Raw genomic sequence first — 18,605 nt, 5'->3', positions numbered from 1 at the left:
ATTCTATGGGGAACCACTGAACTAATATATTTTGCATCAAGCTTAGATATTCATGTAAAATGACTTATGGATGGTGTCTAAATTTAAATTTCCACGTTTGAGGATTAACTGATTAATAATATAAATACAAAGATTAAATTGGTCATTTCTAATATAATAGTACATTATCTTTAAAATTTAATAATAGTTATAAGATAATACTACAGAGGTAATGGAAAGTAAAAAAAAAAAAACTAATTCAAAGATAAAGCTGGAACATTAACACTTTAATAATGTGATCTAAAGCAACAGTAATTAGTTGTTTAAAAAGTCAAAAAGCAAAGAAAACAGAACTATGTGACTTTATTTTACTTAAAAATAACTGAAACTAAGCAACAGTAATATAATTTTTAAACAGTAGGTTCAGATCAGCAAATAAGGCAGCTGTCTATCCTTTGGTTGTGGCACATCACATCTAGTTTCTGTAGGCTATTTATTGATTAGCCATCCTTAACTACTAAATAAAAGTAGCCTTTAACTAATGCTACTAATATTTAGATACTTCAACATAATCATTTAATTTTGCAAGGGCGGTGCCTCAGGAAGGTGCCATTTATCTTTATATGCTGTATATAAGAGCGTTGAGCTCAATGGTGCCTACATCTTTATATGCTGTATATAAGAGCGTTGAGCTCAATGGTGCCTACATCTTTATATGCTGTATATAAGAGCATTGAGCTCAATGGTGTCTACGCTCATTCCATTTATCTTTATATGCTGTATATAAGAGCGTTGAGCTCAATGGTGCCTACATCTTTATATGCTGTATATAAGAGCGTTGAGCTCAATGGTGCCTACATCTTTATATGCTGTATATAAGAGCGTTAAGCTCAATGGTGCCTACGCTCATTCTAAACAATGTGATAGGCAATGGATAAGATGGGGCTTTGCAGACGCTGACTTAATTGAATCAGACGTGTTCGCTAGCGCCCCAGCAGGCTGCGAATTGGCGCCCTGGGCTATCCTGTGGGCAATATAGCCTACATTAGTTTTAACGAGCACCTTACAATATTGACCAGGTAGCACACAACATTCAATGATTAAACCGAGCCAGGGGCCATACACGTCACCCCTTCGCTAGTGTAATTGTGGGTCCCTGAGAGCACCCCTCTACGTCACTGATAGGCGGTGTGTAGTTAACTGTGATATTACGGACAGTGATTTATGTACACTCAAGGCTTTTATACTGCATGTCCCATGGCATGCTGGGCGGTAGTGTAGGTAAACCTGTGCCCCGATAAATATGATTCAAGCCGCATGCATTGTTTACATTTAAATAACTCAGTTTTAGAAAACAAGGTCATGAGTCTAAGAATATCGGATTGGTAAAGCATTGATAAAACCCTCCTAATATATTTCATCAGACTTCGTTTTTTCTTTTATGCATTACTGCACCTTTCATCTGATCGCCATAAAACTTTGAGTTTATCAGAATACCCCGAGATGGTTTCTGCAGGGGGGGGGTCAATTTGGCTCCCAGGCTTTCCTGTCAACGCTATGGTGCTTTTGTTCATTTTAATCAGTGCGATAGACTATGGGTAAAATGGGGCAATAAATTGAATCAGGCCTGTCCACCTGCGCCCCGGCAGGGTGGGGGTTTGGCACCCTGGGCTATCTCTTGAGTGCTATGCCGTCTACTTTCATTTTAAACAGTGCAAAAGACTATGCATGAGATGGAGTCATTCACTAAACATAATCAAACACATCCCCCGGCAGGGTGCTGTTTGGCACCCTGGGTTAACCTGTGAGCACCATTGTGGCTACATTAGTTTTAAGGAGTCCTGGGTTAACCTGTGAGCACCATTGTGCCTACATTAGTTTTAAGGAGTCCTGGGTTAACCTGTGAGCACCATTGTGCCTACATTAGTTTTAAGGAGTCCTGGGTTAACCTGTGAGCACCATTGTGCCTACATTAGTTTTAAGGAGTCCTGGGTTAACCTGTGAGCACCATTGTGCCTACATTAGTTTTAAGGAGTCCTGGGTTAACCTGTGAGCACCATTGTGCCTACATTAGTTTTAAGGAGTCCTGGGTTAACCTGTGAGCACCATTGTGCCTACATTAGTTTTAAGGAGTCCTGGGTTAACCTGTGAGCACCATTGTGCCTACATTAGTTTTAAGGAGTCCTGGGTTAACCTGTGAGCACCATTGTGCCTACATTAGTTTTAAGGAGTCCTGGGTTAACCTGTGAGCACCATTGTGCCTACATTAGTTTTAAGGAGTCCTGGGTTAACCTGTGAGCACCATTGTGCCTACATTAGTTTTAAGGAGTCCTGGGTTAACCTGTGAGCACCATTGTGCCTACATTAGTTTTAAGGAGTCCTGGGTTAACCTGTGAGCACCATTCTGCCTACATTAGTTTTAAGGAGTCAGGGGCCAACGCGTCGCCTCTGCTGTAGTGTAATCATTGGCTCTTGAGAGCACCCCTCTATGTCCCTGACACCTAGGTGGTCACTGAAGTGTGTTCTACCTATTACGGTGAGTGATGAATGTACACTTAACCCTTTGAGCCCTGGCCTCCCTGGCCTAATTTCTCCCATTTCCTGAGCTCCCAGGGCCAAACCATTTTTAACTTATCTGCTTCTAACTTTGCCTATAACTTTTGAACCGTTTGAGATAATCAGACCAAATTTGGTATCCAGACTCAGGATCAAACATCAAAGCAGAAAGATTCTGAAATTCTTTATTTGTTTACAATGTATGAACAGAACAATGTATATAAAACGAACACGTAATTATTGTTTTGATAGAACATAGAAGAAACCAATTTTCATTTAGTAATTGTTTTGTTATTATTGATACCTGGCCATACTAGTTCATCGCCAGAAGTCCACTTTTGTGTGATAACTTTCAAAACAGTTATCACTGCCGGACCCGATGCAAAGAAAAAATTTGCATGTTTTGCACCAGTAAACAGTTTTATTTTTTCGTTTCGGCAAGTCTTTGTCCTTGGCACCACGTGCATCAGAACGTACTTGAACAGTTTCATTGTCACTGTCAATTTCAATGTCACTGAGTTCAGTCTCAAATTCAACGTCACTATCATCACAACATAGACCAGGTATATTATCTTCTTCATCAGATTCAATAAGTAGTTGTAATGCCTGAGTTGCAGTCATTCTACTTCTTTTGTTGATATTTCGGTCTTTTGCTTCATCTTTTGCACCAACTTTACGTGCTGAAGTCGATGGCTGTGGCTCAGCTTTTCGTTTCGGCGGCATTGCAACGAAATGTAAACACTTTCACTTTTCCTAAAATCTATTTTTAGAATCATAATCACGCACTAAAAAGACATGCGCAGTTTTAGTCAGTCTTCCACTAATTATATTTAATTAGACGGTATACCGGCCGCTAGGAATATGACGCTAGATCATCGGGCCGGAAAACCGGCTTTTAGGACATATATGCCTAATGTTGAAGCCGGTTTACCGGCCTGGCGGGCTCAAAGGGTTAAGACTTTCATGAGGTAGTGTAGGTAGACCCAGCTTCAGTTTTTATTATTTTTATGGACACTTTTGATTGCAAAATCTAAAAATCACCTTTTATCCATGTCAACAATTATGGTCACTTTTGATTGCAAAATCTAAAAATCATTTTTATCCATGTCAACAATTATGATGGAAGGATTCTCCTTAACTGGGTAATGTCCATTGAGTCAATGAAATAAAGTCAATGTACTGTTGCTAGTGGGTGCCACCTTGTAGATACTGTATGGAAGGTATTTGTTGTCAATTATCGCTAAGCAATATTTTCAGGATATAAGGAATTTTTTTGGATCAAGCGTAGCACACGTAAAAAGTTCACATAACAAGCAAAGAGTTGAATCAGGCAAGCAATCAGCCAGACAAGCAGTGAAGTGTCCTACACAGAAAGCGAGTGAGGACTTGGTATCAGCCACAAGAAAGGGATCTGCTAAACACTGCACAACATTTGGAACTTCATCTCAAAATAAGTATAGCTTTGATGAAGAAAGTGATGCAATTGTAGTCAATGATGATTCAGATAGTGAAATTATTAAAAATTCTCAAGACTCATTTCAAGGTAAGAAAAAAATGAATGGATTGAGTGTCATTAAGGGTAGTAGCCAGATTTCTAAAGACAAAAATTCTAAATGTGTTGGCAAAATAAATGAATGGCAAAATGATGAAAAGAATAGCAAGCAGTTAGAAAGGAAAAAAAGTGTAAATAAGAAACAGAATGAAAACAAAAGGAGGTCTCTGGAAGAGGAGTTAATTGAAGTGGAAAGTGTCAAATCTGGTTCCTCAAAGTCTGCCAAGCTCTCTTCTCAAGGGAGTGAGTCCATTCAAGAAAAAAGAGGTGAGTCGACCAATGCTGCAAGCAATGACCATCAAATTGAGATCAAAGCAAATCCCAAAAAGAGAGCCCAAAAAAGGAAGGTGAGTTAACATTCTTATTGAATAATCTTGATTAGGAATCATGCATTTGGAAGAGGAATTAGTTCATAGGATTTTAATGATCCTAACCATTTTAATTTTAAGATCTTGTTGTTTACTTGTCTAGCTATCAGGTGAAGAAGAAATATCAGAGTTAAGCAGTAGTGATGCTGATGAGTTCATCAGCAGCAGAAGAAAAAAGGCTAGTTCCAGCATGGTCAAGTCATCTAAAAAAAATAGAGTTCTAGACTCAGGTAGGTTAGGCTTAAAGCAATCATCAACTGATTCTTGCACTTGTTGCTTAAAGCCATCAACTGATTCTTGCACTTGTTGCTTAAAGCCATTAACTGATTCTTGCACTTGTTACTTAAAGCCATTAACTGATTCTTGCACTTGTTGCTTAAAGCCATTAACTGATTCTTGCACTTGTTACTTAAAGCCATCAACTGATTCTTGCACTTGTTGCTTAAAGCCATTAACTGATTCTTGCACTTGTTGCTTAAAGCCATTAACTGATTCTTGCACTTGTTACTTAAAGCCATCAACTGATTCTTGCACTTGTTGCTTAAAGCCATTAACTGATTCTTGCACTTGTTGCTTAAAGCCATTAACTGATTCTTGCACTTATTAACAGACTCTGATGAAAAGCCACTGGTTAAAGAGAAATCAAAAGGAAAAAAAGAGAAAAAAGAATTACAAGATGACTCTGGTAAGAAAAAAGAAAAGTTTAAAAACTTGATCACAGAATAAACCTGATTGCTCAGGGGGAAGGGGGAGGGAAGAGAAATTTTTTGCACAAATGACAGTGTGGATGTGTTACAAGTTAGTATTTAAAATAGTCATTTAATGAAAAAATTATCGCCCTCAGAAAGGCTAGGCTCTAGATTTTACCCGCTATTTTTCATTAAGTTTGGGTTTGCAGGTAGAAAATTACGGAGGAGGTGTGTAAGTGGTAGTTAAAGTATAATTTATCTAACTAATTTTAATCCACCTTCAGTTAAACTGTTTTTTTTTTTAATCTTTACAAATATTGATGATTAGGGCTAACTAACCCTCCCCTCCTTGTAACTAGAGAAAACTTAATATAAAAACTAGCTCAATTTTCTAAAATAAATGTCATTATACTGTAAGTAATAGAGTACAAGTGTTGCATTATTCTGTAAATTAGTCGCTAAAATATTATCCGTTTAAAGTCTGGAATTTTTCCAAAAAAAGTCTGGAATTTCATTTTCTAAAAGTGGTACGAACCCTTTCTAGCCTAATTATATTTTTAAAGGTTCCTATATATGTAATCATCTTCAAGAAATTGTATCAATTCTATGGTTTTCTCTTTTAATGTGTGACTAACCAATTTTCTGCAAGGTTCTGATGAAGATCCACTTCCAAAGGAGAAACCAAAAGGCAGGCAGAGAAAGAAAGAAAACCATACAAATGACTCGGGTAAAAGTTTTATTTAGCACATACGTTGCATGAATACTGACATTTATTATTTTCTTATACACAGAGTATAGAGGAAATATTGTAATCGTGCAAAAAAAAAAAAAAAGATTTGCAGAAATCTCATTGTTTTAGACGGAAGCTGGTCGTTTTCCCAAAAGACACTTGCCTGAATGCCGTTTGCCCGAAGGCCGATTTCCCGAATGGACACTTGCCCGAATTCGACAAATCCCCGAATTTACACTTGCCCATATGCGACAAATGCCTTAAAGCCACTTGCCCGAAGGCAGTGTGCCCAAAAAATGTTAGTATTAGAAAATAAATGTTACCAAATAGACATTATTAATCAATTCAAGTTTGAAATTTTGATAACAAATACATTTCTAAGCATAAAAACAACAATGTTTATATATTTTTTTTAATTAAGCTTTAATTTTTGAGAAAGTGATGTAAAAAAATCTTTTTTCTTTATTAAATATAAGGTGATGTTGGCAGCTGTGTCTTTACACTCTTTTAATAAATGTTTTGAACACCTTGCTTAGCCGACATGTTGCATTGGTTGTATAGCGCTTATGACATGGTGTAGGCGGCGTGGTGTCTCGCATCATTGAACAGAGGTGCGTTTTTGTTGGATTTTTTTTGTTTTGTTTAACATGTGTGGTGATCATTTCACAAAGAACAAGGCATGGTCTAGGTGGCAAATTTAAGAACTAAAGATAGTCAATTATATTTTATCTCCATTTAATGCACCTCGTTTAGACAATGTGTTGAAGCGATTACTGAATAAAGAAAGCAAAATTCATTTTAAAATCCTGAGATAAATGAAAATGGAATTTTTGTCTTGTTTCAAAGATCGGAAAGAAAATATGTTTGTACACTTTTTATATTTTGCAAATACAAATTAATTAAGAATGTCTGTGTTCGGGCAAGTGTCCATTCGGGCATTTGTCACATTTAGGCAAGTGTCCATTCCGGCATTTGTCACATTTGGGCAAGTGTCCATTCGGGCATTTGTCACATTTGGGCAAGTGTCCATTCGGGCATTTGTCACATTTGGGCAAGTGTCCATTCCGGCATTTGTCACATTTGGGCAAGTGTCCATTCGGGCATTTGTCACATTCTTGCAAGTGTCCATTCCGGCATTTGTCACATTTGGGCAAGTGTCCATTCGGGCATTTGTCACATTCTTGCAAGTGTCCATTCCGGCATTTGTCACATTCGGGCAAGTGTCCATTCGGGCATTTGTCACATTTGGGCAAGTGTCCATTCCGGCATTTGTCACATTCTTGCAAGTGTCCATTCTGGCATTTGTCACATTTGGGCAAGTGTCCATTCCGGCATTTGTCACATTCTTGCAAGTGTCCATTCCGGCATTTGTCACATTCGGGCAAGTGTCCATTCGGGCATTTGTCACATTTGGGCAAGTGTCCATTCCGGCATTTGTCACATTCGGGCAAGTGTCCATTCGGGCATTTGTCACATTTGGGCAAGTGTCCATTCCGGCATTTGTCACATTTGGGCAAGTGTCCATTCGGGCATTTGTCACATTTGGGCAAGTGTCCATTCCGGCATTTGTCACATTTGGGCAAGTGTCCATTCCGGCATTTGTCACATTTGGGCAAGTGTCCATTCCGGCATTTGTCACATTTGGGCAAGTGTCCATTCCGGCATTTGTCACATTCGGGCATTTGTCCATTCTGGCATTTGTCACATTTGGGCAAGTGTCCATTCCGGCATTTGTCACATTCGGGCATTTGTCCATTCTGGCATTTGTCACATTTGGGCAAGTGTCCATTCGGGCATTTGTCACATTTGGGCCAGTGTCCATTGGGGTAAACAGCATTTGGGCAAGTGTCTTTCAGGAATTTATCGTAGACTCGTTTTAGACCTCCCTGAGTAGGAAGAACTTATTTTTGCAATCTTGTCTGTGTGTGTGTGTCTCTGAACATGATAACTTGAGTACCATTAAAATTTCATATATAATTATTATATCAAATTTATAGTTCTGTATCAACTTTTTGGCAATTTCTGGTCACCGGAAGTGAAACTTATTCTACTTTTCAATTTTTCAAAAGTCTAGGGTTAGGGTTAGTATAACTTGAGTTCTGTTTCTGATAAATAGATGAAACTTCACATATAAGTAAAAGATCTTATCCTCTGTTTTCTTTCAAATTTTGAGTAATTTCCGGTGACTGGAAATAGTACTTTATGCTATTTAAAAAAATGCATATGATTTTATAAAGTACTAATGTCCTGTAATATCAAAATGTATACCTGCATTGATTGCAGTACAGTTAGTGTGTTATTCTTTTTTCCACAAGATCTATTCTATATTAAAAAGTTCAAGTATTAAAAATTAATTGAAAGGCATGTGCATATCCCCTGTGGTGTATTATAAGAATACGAGCCGACCCGCGACATATCATACGCCGCTATTTAGTTGTTTTTTCTACTTTTCAGTCATTCTTAATTTGTGAATTCGACAGTACCAATGCTGCCACTGAAAATATTTGCTTTAAAACACTAAACCCCCATCTCCCCCCCCCCCCCCCCCCCCCGTGAAAGCAGCCTCCTCTTAATTACCTCCTCTAAGTTTAAAATAGTTTCAAACTGAATTATCTGCCCCTAATAGCCGTCAGCAAACTAAACATTTAGTGTGAACTACAACTCATCTGACCATGTGAAGGGGGTGGGGGGGTGGTAGCGATGGAGAGGAAGAGAGGGGACTGCAAGGCGCGCGCTTGCAGCTTGTTTTCTAACGGCTCCCAGAAGAGAATTATATATATATATAGATTTGAGAAAGTTGAGGGGAGATCACTCTTGCTTTATTTATGGAATACTGTTATGTTTTTTTAATTTGTGACCTTGAATGTTATGAGGTTGTGTTGTGTTAGTTTGTGATTCATGTTGGATAATTTGCTGATGGTTTTTATCTTTGATTAATGTAGACATTGTTGAATGATGAGTCAAGTTTGAAACAATGGGTCTCTCCATGATTTTTAGATGAAGAAAGAAAACTGACAGCTTTGGATAAGTTTGTCATTCACAAGAGAAATGTGAAGGGCTCAGCAGAAGCTCCTGTGAGAACACCTGTGAGTGTTGTTGACTTTTTTGGATCAGGGAATACAAGCAGGTGTCAGCGCACAACGGCCGTGAGCAAGCGTAAACATGGGGATACAGTGGAGAAGGTGGGCAATTTCTTCTACTGCATAGCTCTAATATTTCAAGCACCAATTTCTTCTACTGCATAGCTCTAATATTTGTAAACATCGGGATACATTGGAGAAGGTGGGCAATTTCTTCTACTGCATAGCTCTAATATTTCAAGCACCAATTTCTTATACTGCATAGCTCTAATATTTCAAGCACCAATTTCTTATACTGCATAGCTCTATTATTTCAAGCACCAATTTCTTCTACTGCATAGCTCTAATATTTCAAGCACCAATTTCTTATACTGCATAGCTCTAATATTTCAAGCACCAATTTCTTATACTGCATAGCTCTAATATTTCAAGCACCAATTTCTTCTACTGCATAGCTCTAATATTTCAAGCACCAATTTCTTCTACTGCATAGCTCTAATATTTCAAGCACCAATTTCTTCTACTGCATAGCTCTAATATTTCAAGCACCAATTTCTTATACTGCATAGCTCTAATATTTCAAGCACCAATTTCTTATACTGCATAGCTCTAATATTTCAAGCACCAATTTCTTATACTGCATAGCTCTAATATTTCAAGCACCAATTTCTTCTACTGCATAGCTCTAATATTTGTAAACATGGGGATATAGTGGAGAAGGTGGGCAATTTCTTCTACTGCATAGCTCTACTATTTCGAGCACCAATTTCTTCTACTGCATAGCTCTAATATTTGTAAACATTGGGATACATTGGAGAAGGTGGGCAATTTCTTCTACTGCATAGCTCTAATATTTGTAAGCATCGGGATACATTGGAGAAGGTGGGCAATTTCTTATACTGCATAGCTCTAATATTTGTAAACATGGGGATACAGTGGAGAAGGTGGGCAATTTCTTCTACTGCATAGCTCTAATATTTGTAAGCATCGGGATACATTGGAGAAGGTGGGCAATTTCTTCTACTGCATAGCTCTAATATTTCAAGCACCAATTTCTTCTACTGCATAGCTCTAATATTTCAAGCACCAATTTCTTATACTGCATAGCTCTAATATTTCAAGCACCAATTTCTTCTACTGCATAGCTCTAATATTTCAAGCACCAATTTCTTCTACTGCATAGCTCTAATATTTGTAAACATGGGGATACAACGGAGAAGGTGGGCAATTTCTTATGGGGATACAGTGTAGAAGGTGGGCAATTTCTTCTACTGCATAGCTCTAATATTTCAAGCACCAATTTCTTCTACTGCATAGCTCTCATATTTCAAGCACCAATTTCTTATACTGCATAGTTCTATTATTTCAAGCACCAATTTCTTATACTGCATAGCTCTAATATTTGTAAACATGGGGATACAGTGGAGAAGGTGGGCAATTTCTTCTACTGCATAGCTCTATTATTTCAAGCACCAATTTCTTATACTGCATAGCTCTATTATTTGTAAACATGGGGATACAGTGGAGAAGGTGGGCCATTTCTTCTACTGCATAGCTCTGTTATTTCAAGCACCAATTTCTTATACTGCATAGCTCTATTATTTCAAGCACCAATTTCTTATACTGCATAGCTCTATTATTTCAAGCACCAATTTCTTATACTGCATAGCTCTAATATTTCAAGCACCAATTTCTTATACTGCATAGCTCTAATATTTCAAGCACCAATTTCTTATACTGCATAGCTCTATTATTTCAAGCACCAATTTCTTATACTGCATAGCTCTATTATTTCAAGCACCAATTTCTTATACTGCATAGCTCTAATATTTCAAGCACCAATTTCTTCTACTGCATAGCTCTAATATTTCAAGCACCAATTTCTTATACTGCATAGCTCTAATATTTCAAGCACCAATTTCTTATACTGCATAGCTCTAATATTTCAAGCACCAATTTCTTATACTGCATAGCTCTAATATTTCAAGCACCAAGTTCTTATACTGCATAGCTCTAATATTTCAAGCACCAATTTCTTATACTGCATAGCTCTATTATTTCAAGCACCAATTTCTTATACTGCATAGCTCTAATATTTCAAGCACCAATTTCTTATACTGCATAGCTCTATTATTTCAAGCACCAATTTCTTATACTGCATAGCTCTATTATTTCAAGCACCAATTTCTTCTACTGCATAGCTCTAATATTTCAAGCACCAATTTCTTATACTGCATAGCTCTAATATTTCAAGCACCAATTTCTTACACTGCATAGCTCTAATATTTCAAGCACCAATTTCTTATACTGCATAGCTCTATTATTTCAAGCACCAATTTAATATACTGCATAGCTCTATTATTTCAAGCACCAATTTCTTATACTGCATAGCTCTAATATTTCAAGCACCAATTTCTTATAATGCATAGCTCTATTATTTCAAGCACCAATTTCTTATACTGCATAGCTCTATTATTTCAAGCACCAATTTGTTATACTGCATAGCTCTATTATTTCAAGCACCAATTTCTTCTACTGCATAGCTCTAATATTTCAAGCACCAATTTCTTATACTGCATAGCTCTATTATTTCAAGCACCAATTTCTTATACTGCATAGCTCTATTATTTCAAGCACCAATTTCTTATACTGCATAGCTCTAATATTTGTAAACATGGGGATACAGCGGAGAAGGTGGGCAATTTCTTATTGGGATACAGTGGAGAAGGTGGGCAATTTCTTCTACTGCATAGCTCTAATATTTCAAGCACCAATTTCTTCTACTGCATAGCTCTAATATTTCAAGCACCAATTTCTTCTACTGCATAGCTCTATTATTTCAAGCACCAATTTCTTATACTGCATTCTATATTATAGTTTCGCTGTCTGTCTATCTATCTATCTGACAAGAACGCTCTAGAGAAAACACAAGCAAAATAAAAACATGCACAGTAATTCAAAAAACGAAGTATGACGCGGTCACATTTAGCTTAGAGCAAGCCGAGAGTGTACGCAATTGTATGACGTCATTGATTTTCGAGTAAACATTGAATAAAAAGGAAATTTTGTCTAATCTAGGTGGTTTGCGTGAAGATTTTCTTTTATACAATTCTTTCATACAATTCTTCGGGTAGGGGCGAAGCCCCACCCCCGCGTAAAAACGTCTGAGGCCCCCCCCCCCCCCCCCCCGCCCGCCCCAACTCAAAAGAAATGTCGTAATCGATACTCTATAATAAAATTATCGCCTAATTAAGGTGTCTAATCTAAAAAGTGGTTTTCTTGCAATTTCTTTAATGCAATTCTTCGGGTAGTGGCTAAGCGCGACACCAGTGTTTCTTTCAGACTTTTTCCTCCCCGGAGAGGGGTGGGGGTAATTGAAATTTTCGGGGGCGGGGGTAGAATTTTCGGGGAGGGGGGCGGACACTGGAAAAAGTATATAATTATATTTCATTGAATAAGACGGTAGACATGTTTTTTTTGGGGGTGGGGGGGGGGGGTGGTTTCCTCATCGATACTCTATAATAAAATTACCGCCTAATTAATGTGTCTAATCTAAAAAGTGGTTTTCTTGCAATTTCTTTAATGCAATTCTTCGCGTAGTGGCTAAGCGCGACACCAGTGTTTCTTTCAGACTTTTTCCTCCCCGGAGAGGGGTGGGGGTACTTGAAATTTTCGGGGGCGGGGGTAGAATTTTCGGGGAGGGGGCGGACACTGGAAAAAGTATATAATTATATTTCGTTGAATGGGACGGTAGACATGTTTTTTTGGGGGGTGGGGGGGGGGGGGGTTAGTTTAGAGAAAAGAGACAGCACTATTAACCTAGCGCCCGGTGTATCCTTCCTCAAATGGCCATTTTTCTCGTAGCTCTAATATTTGTAAACATGGGGATACAGCGGAGAAGGTGGGCAATTTCTTCTACTGCATAGCTCTATTATTTCAAGCACCAATTTCTTATACTGCATAGCTCTATTATTTCAAGCACCAATTTCTTATACTGCATAGCTCTAATATTTCAAGCACCAATTTCTTATACTGCATAGCTCTATTATTTCAAGCACCAATTTCTTATACTGCATAGCTCTAATATTTCAAGCACCAATTTCTTCTACTGCATAGCTCTAATATTTCAAGCACCAATTTCTTCTACTGCATAGCTCTAATATTTCAAGCACCAATTTCTTCTACTGCATAGCTCTAATATTTCAAGCACCAATTTCTTATACTGCATAGCTCTAATATTTCAAGCACCAATTTCTTATACTGCATAGCTCTATTATTTCAAGCACCAATTTCTTATACTGCATAGCTCTAATATTTCAAGCACCAATTTCTTATACTGCATAGCTCTATTATTTCAAGCACCAATTTCTTCTACTGCATAGCTCTAATATTTCAAGCACCAATTTCTTCTACTGCATAGCTCTAATATTTCAAGCACCAATTTCTTCTACGGCATAGCTCTAATATTTCAAGCACCAATTTCTTATACTGCATAGCTCTATTATTTCAAGCACCAATTTCTTATACTGCATAGCTCTTATATTTCAAGCACCAATTTCTTCTACTGCATAGCTCTAATATTTCAAGCACCAATTTCTTATACTGCATAGCTCTAATATTTCAAGCACCAATTTCTTCTACTGCATAGCTCTAATATTTCAAGCACCAATTTCTTCTACTGCATAGCTCTTATATTTCAAGCACCAATTTCTTCTACTGCATAGCTCTATTATTTCAAGCACCAATTTCTTATACTGCATAGCTCTAATATTCCAAGCACCAATTTCTTATACTGCATAGCTCTAATATTTCAAGCACCAATTTCTTATACTGCATAGGTCTAATATTTCAAGCACCAATTTCTTATACTGCATAGCTCTAATATTTCAAGCACCAATTTCTTATAATGCATAGCTCTATTATTTCAAGCACCAATTTCTTATAATGCATAGCTCTATTATTTCAAGCACCAATTTCTTATACTGCATAGCTCTATTATTTCAAGCACTCATTTGCAGTGGTCTGTGCCACCCAACTTTTTTTATGCTATTAAATTCATTTGACAACTAGAGCCTTTTTCAGGGTCATGAAATAAACGAGTATCTCAAATTTTAACTGTAAAGTTTTTAAAAAAAAGTTTTGGTAGTTTTCATGGCTCAGAAGTGCAAATACCAGATGGGTTTAAGAAAGCCAGAATTCATTCATTTCACACTTTTATTCCCATCCATCTTTTGTCTGGAATATTTTGTCTTTGAGATAATTTACTGGGATGATCAAGTAGACTTGACATTTTGTTTTCTAGGATGATCAAGTAGACTTGACATTTGATGAGGAATGTCATGATGATGAGGATTTTCTAAAGACACTCGACCAGTTAGATGGACCAAATGTTAAAAAAGTTAGTCGATATCAGTTATGGTCAGTTAAAATAGTTAGATGGACCACTAGCTACAACAGTTTAAAAATTATTTGAATCTTCTCTCAATCCATTGTGTAAAAACAAATGCCTTGGTTGTGCAGGTCAAAGTTGAAGAAGAAAACCCAGCACTAGCCACAGAAACCTGTAAGTAGTTTGTTCTAGACTAACAGAACTGTTCCTCAAGTAGTTTGTCTATAACTTCTATTTCATAGGGAAAAAAAAGTAGTAAAATTGTTTTCATTGCAAGCTTTTATATTATCATCTTTATCCTTCAAAAAATAGATAATAAATTATTTTCTTAATAATCACTGTTTAAAAAGCTATGCAGAAAGCATTTGTCGCTTCTAACATTATTGTAAAGGTATTCAATAGATAATATAGTAACCCATGTTTTTTATAGTTTTCTTTGTAGTGCAGCTTTTGACGCACCGTTTGGTCAGTTGGGTGCACCGTCTGGTCAGTTTGATGCACCGTTTGGTCACTTTGGTGCACCGTCTGGTCAGTTTGATGCAATCTGGTCAGTTTGGTGCACCGTTTGGTCACTTTGGTGCACTGTCTGGTCAGTTTGGTGCACCGTTTAGTCACTTTGGTGCACTGTCAGGTCACTTTGGTGCACCATCTGGTCACTTTGGTGCAAGTTCGGGTCAGTTTGGTGCAACGTTTAGTCACTTTGGTGCACTCTCTGGTCAGTTTGGTGCACCATCTGGTCACTTTGGTGCAAGTTCGGGTCAGTTTGGTGCACTCTCTGGTCAGTTTGGTGCACAGTCAGGTCACTTTGGTGCACCGTCAGGTCGCTTTGGTGCACTGTCTGGAGAGCCTTGTTTAGATTTTATTTAGCAAGTCTTGCTGACAAACTTTTATTTAGCAAGTCTTGCTGACAAACTTTTATTTAGCAAGTCTTGCTGACAAACTTTTATTTAGCAAGTCTTGCTGACAAACTTTTATTCAGCAAGTCTTGCTGACAAACTTTTATTTAGCAAGTCTTGCTGACAAACTTTTATTTAGCAAGTCTTGCTGACAAATATTTAGCAAGTCTTGCTGACAAACTTTTATTTAGCAAGTCTTGCTGACAAACTTTTATTTAGCAAGTCTTGCTGACAAACTTTTATTTAGCAAGTCTTGCTGACAAACTTTTATTTAGCAAGTCTTGCTGACAAACTTTTATTTAGCAAGTCTTGCTGACAAACTTTTATTTAGCAAGTCTTGCTGACAAACTGGCAAGCAAGATCAAACAAAGGGAAGAGCATTGCGTGGCAAATTTAAAGGAAGAAACACAGCCAGCAAGGGAACATTTAAAAACAGTAAGTACTTACAGCTTGTGCTTGTGATTTCAGCCTTGAACTTCCAACTTTACAGGCGTATCTTTTTTTTTACCTGAACTTCCAACTTTACAGGCATATCTTTTTTTTTACCTGAACTTCCAACTTTACAGGCATATCTTTTTTTTTACCTGAACTTTCAACTTTACAGGCGTATCTTTTTTTTTACCTGAACTTCCAACTTTACAGGCGTATCTTTTTTTTTACCTGAACTTTCAACTTTACAGGCATATCTTTTTTTTTACCTGAACTTCCAACTTTACAGGCATATCTTTTTTTTACCTGAACTTCCAACTTTACAGGCGTATCTTTTTTTTTACCTGAACTTCCAACTTTACAGGCGTATCTTTTTTTTTACCTGAACTTCCAACTTTACAGGCGTATCTTTTTTTTTACCTGAACTTTCAACTTTACAGGCATATCTTTTTTTTTACCTGAACTTCCAACTTTACAGGCATATCTTTTTTTTTACCTGAACTTTCAACTTTACACACGTATCTTTTTTTTTACCTGAACTTCCAACTTTACAGGCGTATCTTTTTTTTTACCTGAACTTTCAACTTTACAGGCATATCTTTTTTTTTACCTGAACTTCCAACTTTACAGGCATATCTTTTTTTTACCTGAACTTCCAACTTTACAGGCGTATCATTTTTTTTACCTGAACTTCCAACTTTACAGGCGTATCTTTTTTTTTACCTGAACTTCCAACTTTACAGGCGTATCTTTTTTTTTACCTGAACTTTCAACTTTACAGGCATATCTTTTTTTTTACCTGAACTTCCAACTTTACAGGCATATCTTTTTTTTACCTGAACTTTCAACTTTACAGGCGTATCTTTTTTTTTACCTGAACTTCCAACTTTACAGGCATATCTTTTTTTTTACCTGAACTTTCAACTTTACAGGCATATCTTTTTTTTTACCTGAACTTCCAACTTTACAGGCATATCTTTTTTTTTACCTGAACTTCCAACTTTACAGGCATATCTTTTTTTTTTACCTGAACTTCCAACTTTACAGGCATATCTTTTTTTTTACCTGAACTTCCAACTTTACAGGCATATCTTTTTTTTTACCTGAACTTCCAACTTTACAGGCATATCTTTTTTTTTTACCTGAACTTCCAACTTACCCTTAGACTTAGGGTTATAGTTTTGTCTATTTTAATTAGGGTTCTGGTAAGAAAAAGGTAAGCAAAAAAGAAAAGATTTACACCATGGAGGTAACCAAACCAGCTGACAAGGTCAAGGTTGAATCACCACCACAAGATGAGATCAAATTGACACCAGACACCAAACATCTGAAAATTCTAGCAACAACAAAGAGCCCTACAGAGTCAGCTGATCTAGATGAAGTAAGGCACCAACTTAATCTCTTTATTTTAAAACAGAAATATTTGATCACAAATTTAACATGGACATTTAAAGCCCAACTGTCACATGGACATTTAAAATCCACATGTCACATAGACATTTAAAGCCCAACTTTTCCAATGACAACATCTTGTATTACAGAGTGGCTTTGGGAGAAAAGGAATCTCAGGATTTCAAGCATTCAAAGCCAGGTCAGGACCAGCAGCCCTAGGCTCTAAAGACATCCCAGAGGTGAGTTTCTCATGCATGGCTAGCATAGCTCACTCTCACCAATCCCTATCCCAGAGGTGTGTTTCTCATGCATGGCTAGCATAGCTCACTCTCACCAATCCCTATCCCAGAGGTGTGTTTCTCATGCATGGCTAGCATAGCTCACTCTCACCAATCCCTAACCCAGAGGTGTGTTTCTCATGCATGGCTAGCATAGCTCACTCTCACCAATCCCTATCCCAGAGGTGTGTTTCTCATGCATGGCTAGCATAGCTCACTCTCACCAATCCCTATCCCGGAGGTGTGTTTCTCATGCATGGCTAGCATAGCTCACTCTCACCAATCCCTATCCCAGAGGTGTGTTTCTCATGCATGGCTAGCATAGCTCACTCTCACCAATCCCTATCCCGGAGGTGTGTTTCTCATGCATGGCTAGCATAGCTCACTCTCACCAATCCCTATCCCAGAGGTGAGTTTCTCATGCATGGCTAGCATAGCTCACTCTCACCAATCCCTAACCCTATCCCAGAGGTGTGTTTCTCATGCATGGCTAGCATAGCTCACTCTCACCAATCCCTAACCCTATCCCAGAGGTGTGTTTCTCATGCATGGCTAGCATAGCTCACTCTCACCAATCCCTATCCCAGAGGTGTGTTTCTCATGCATGGCTAGCATAGCTCACTCTCACAAATCCCTAACCCTATCCCAGAGGTGTGTTTCTCATGCATGGCTAGCATAGCTCACTCTCACCAATCCCTATCCCAGAGGTGTGTTTCTCATGCATGGCTAGCATAGCTCACTCTTAGCATTCAGGTCTATTGGCACACAATCAGTCCATTGCTTTCATTTGATTCATGTCTTATGTCAGCTGTAAGAAAACCATTTGTCTTCATTGAAGGGAGCTGAGAATTGTCTAGAAGGCTTGACCTTTGTTATCACTGGAGTCTTGGACTCCATTGAAAGAGATGAAGCCAAGTCGCTGATAGAGAGGCATGGAGGAAAGGTGACAGCTAGCATCAGTGGCAGGACCAGCTTTCTTGTTGTAGGCAGGGAGCCAGGTCAGAGTAAAATAACAAAGGTAAGTTTACAATTGGTCAAGCTTTTGAATTGGTGGTGGTCAAACTTTTGTGTTGCTGGTGGTCACACTTTTGTGTTGCTGGTGGTCAAACTTTTGTGTTGCTGGTGGTCAAACTTTTGTGTTGCTGGTGGTCAAACTTTTGTGTTGCTGGTTAAACTTTTGTGTTGCTGGTGGTCAAACTTTTGTGTTGCTGGTGGTCAAACTTTTGTGTTGCTGGTCAAACTTTTGTGTTGCTGGTCAAGCTTTTGT

At 37.8% G+C, this 18,605-nt stretch overlaps 1 protein-coding gene across 1 annotated transcript in view; it reads left to right on the top strand.

The window, feature by feature from the left end:
• Positions 1 to 18,605, top strand: part of LOC131942387 (replication factor C subunit 1) — a 57,544-nt gene that overhangs the window by 8,587 nt on the left and 30,352 nt on the right. Inside the window, exons 2-12 of the mRNA XM_059302223.1 lie at positions 3,793 to 4,434; positions 4,559 to 4,685; positions 5,066 to 5,140; positions 5,794 to 5,871; positions 8,872 to 9,056; positions 14,257 to 14,352; positions 14,475 to 14,517; positions 15,571 to 15,674; positions 16,867 to 17,049; positions 17,210 to 17,299; positions 18,177 to 18,356. Coding sequence (XP_059158206.1) covers positions 3,793 to 4,434; positions 4,559 to 4,685; positions 5,066 to 5,140; positions 5,794 to 5,871; positions 8,872 to 9,056; positions 14,257 to 14,352; positions 14,475 to 14,517; positions 15,571 to 15,674; positions 16,867 to 17,049; positions 17,210 to 17,299; positions 18,177 to 18,356 — 1,803 coding nt within the window. The remainder of the gene's footprint in view (positions 1 to 3,792; positions 4,435 to 4,558; positions 4,686 to 5,065; positions 5,141 to 5,793; positions 5,872 to 8,871; positions 9,057 to 14,256; positions 14,353 to 14,474; positions 14,518 to 15,570; positions 15,675 to 16,866; positions 17,050 to 17,209; positions 17,300 to 18,176; positions 18,357 to 18,605) is intronic.

This window comes from Physella acuta, unplaced genomic scaffold (genome assembly GCF_028476545.2).
Source record: "Physella acuta isolate Inbredline_101_S28 unplaced genomic scaffold, ASM2847654v3 ptg000405l, whole genome shotgun sequence".
NCBI classification, from domain to species: Eukaryota; Metazoa; Mollusca; class Gastropoda; family Physidae; genus Physella; species Physella acuta.
Note: the sequence above shows the minus strand (reverse complement) of the source record. Positions and strands in the feature narration are given on the sequence as shown.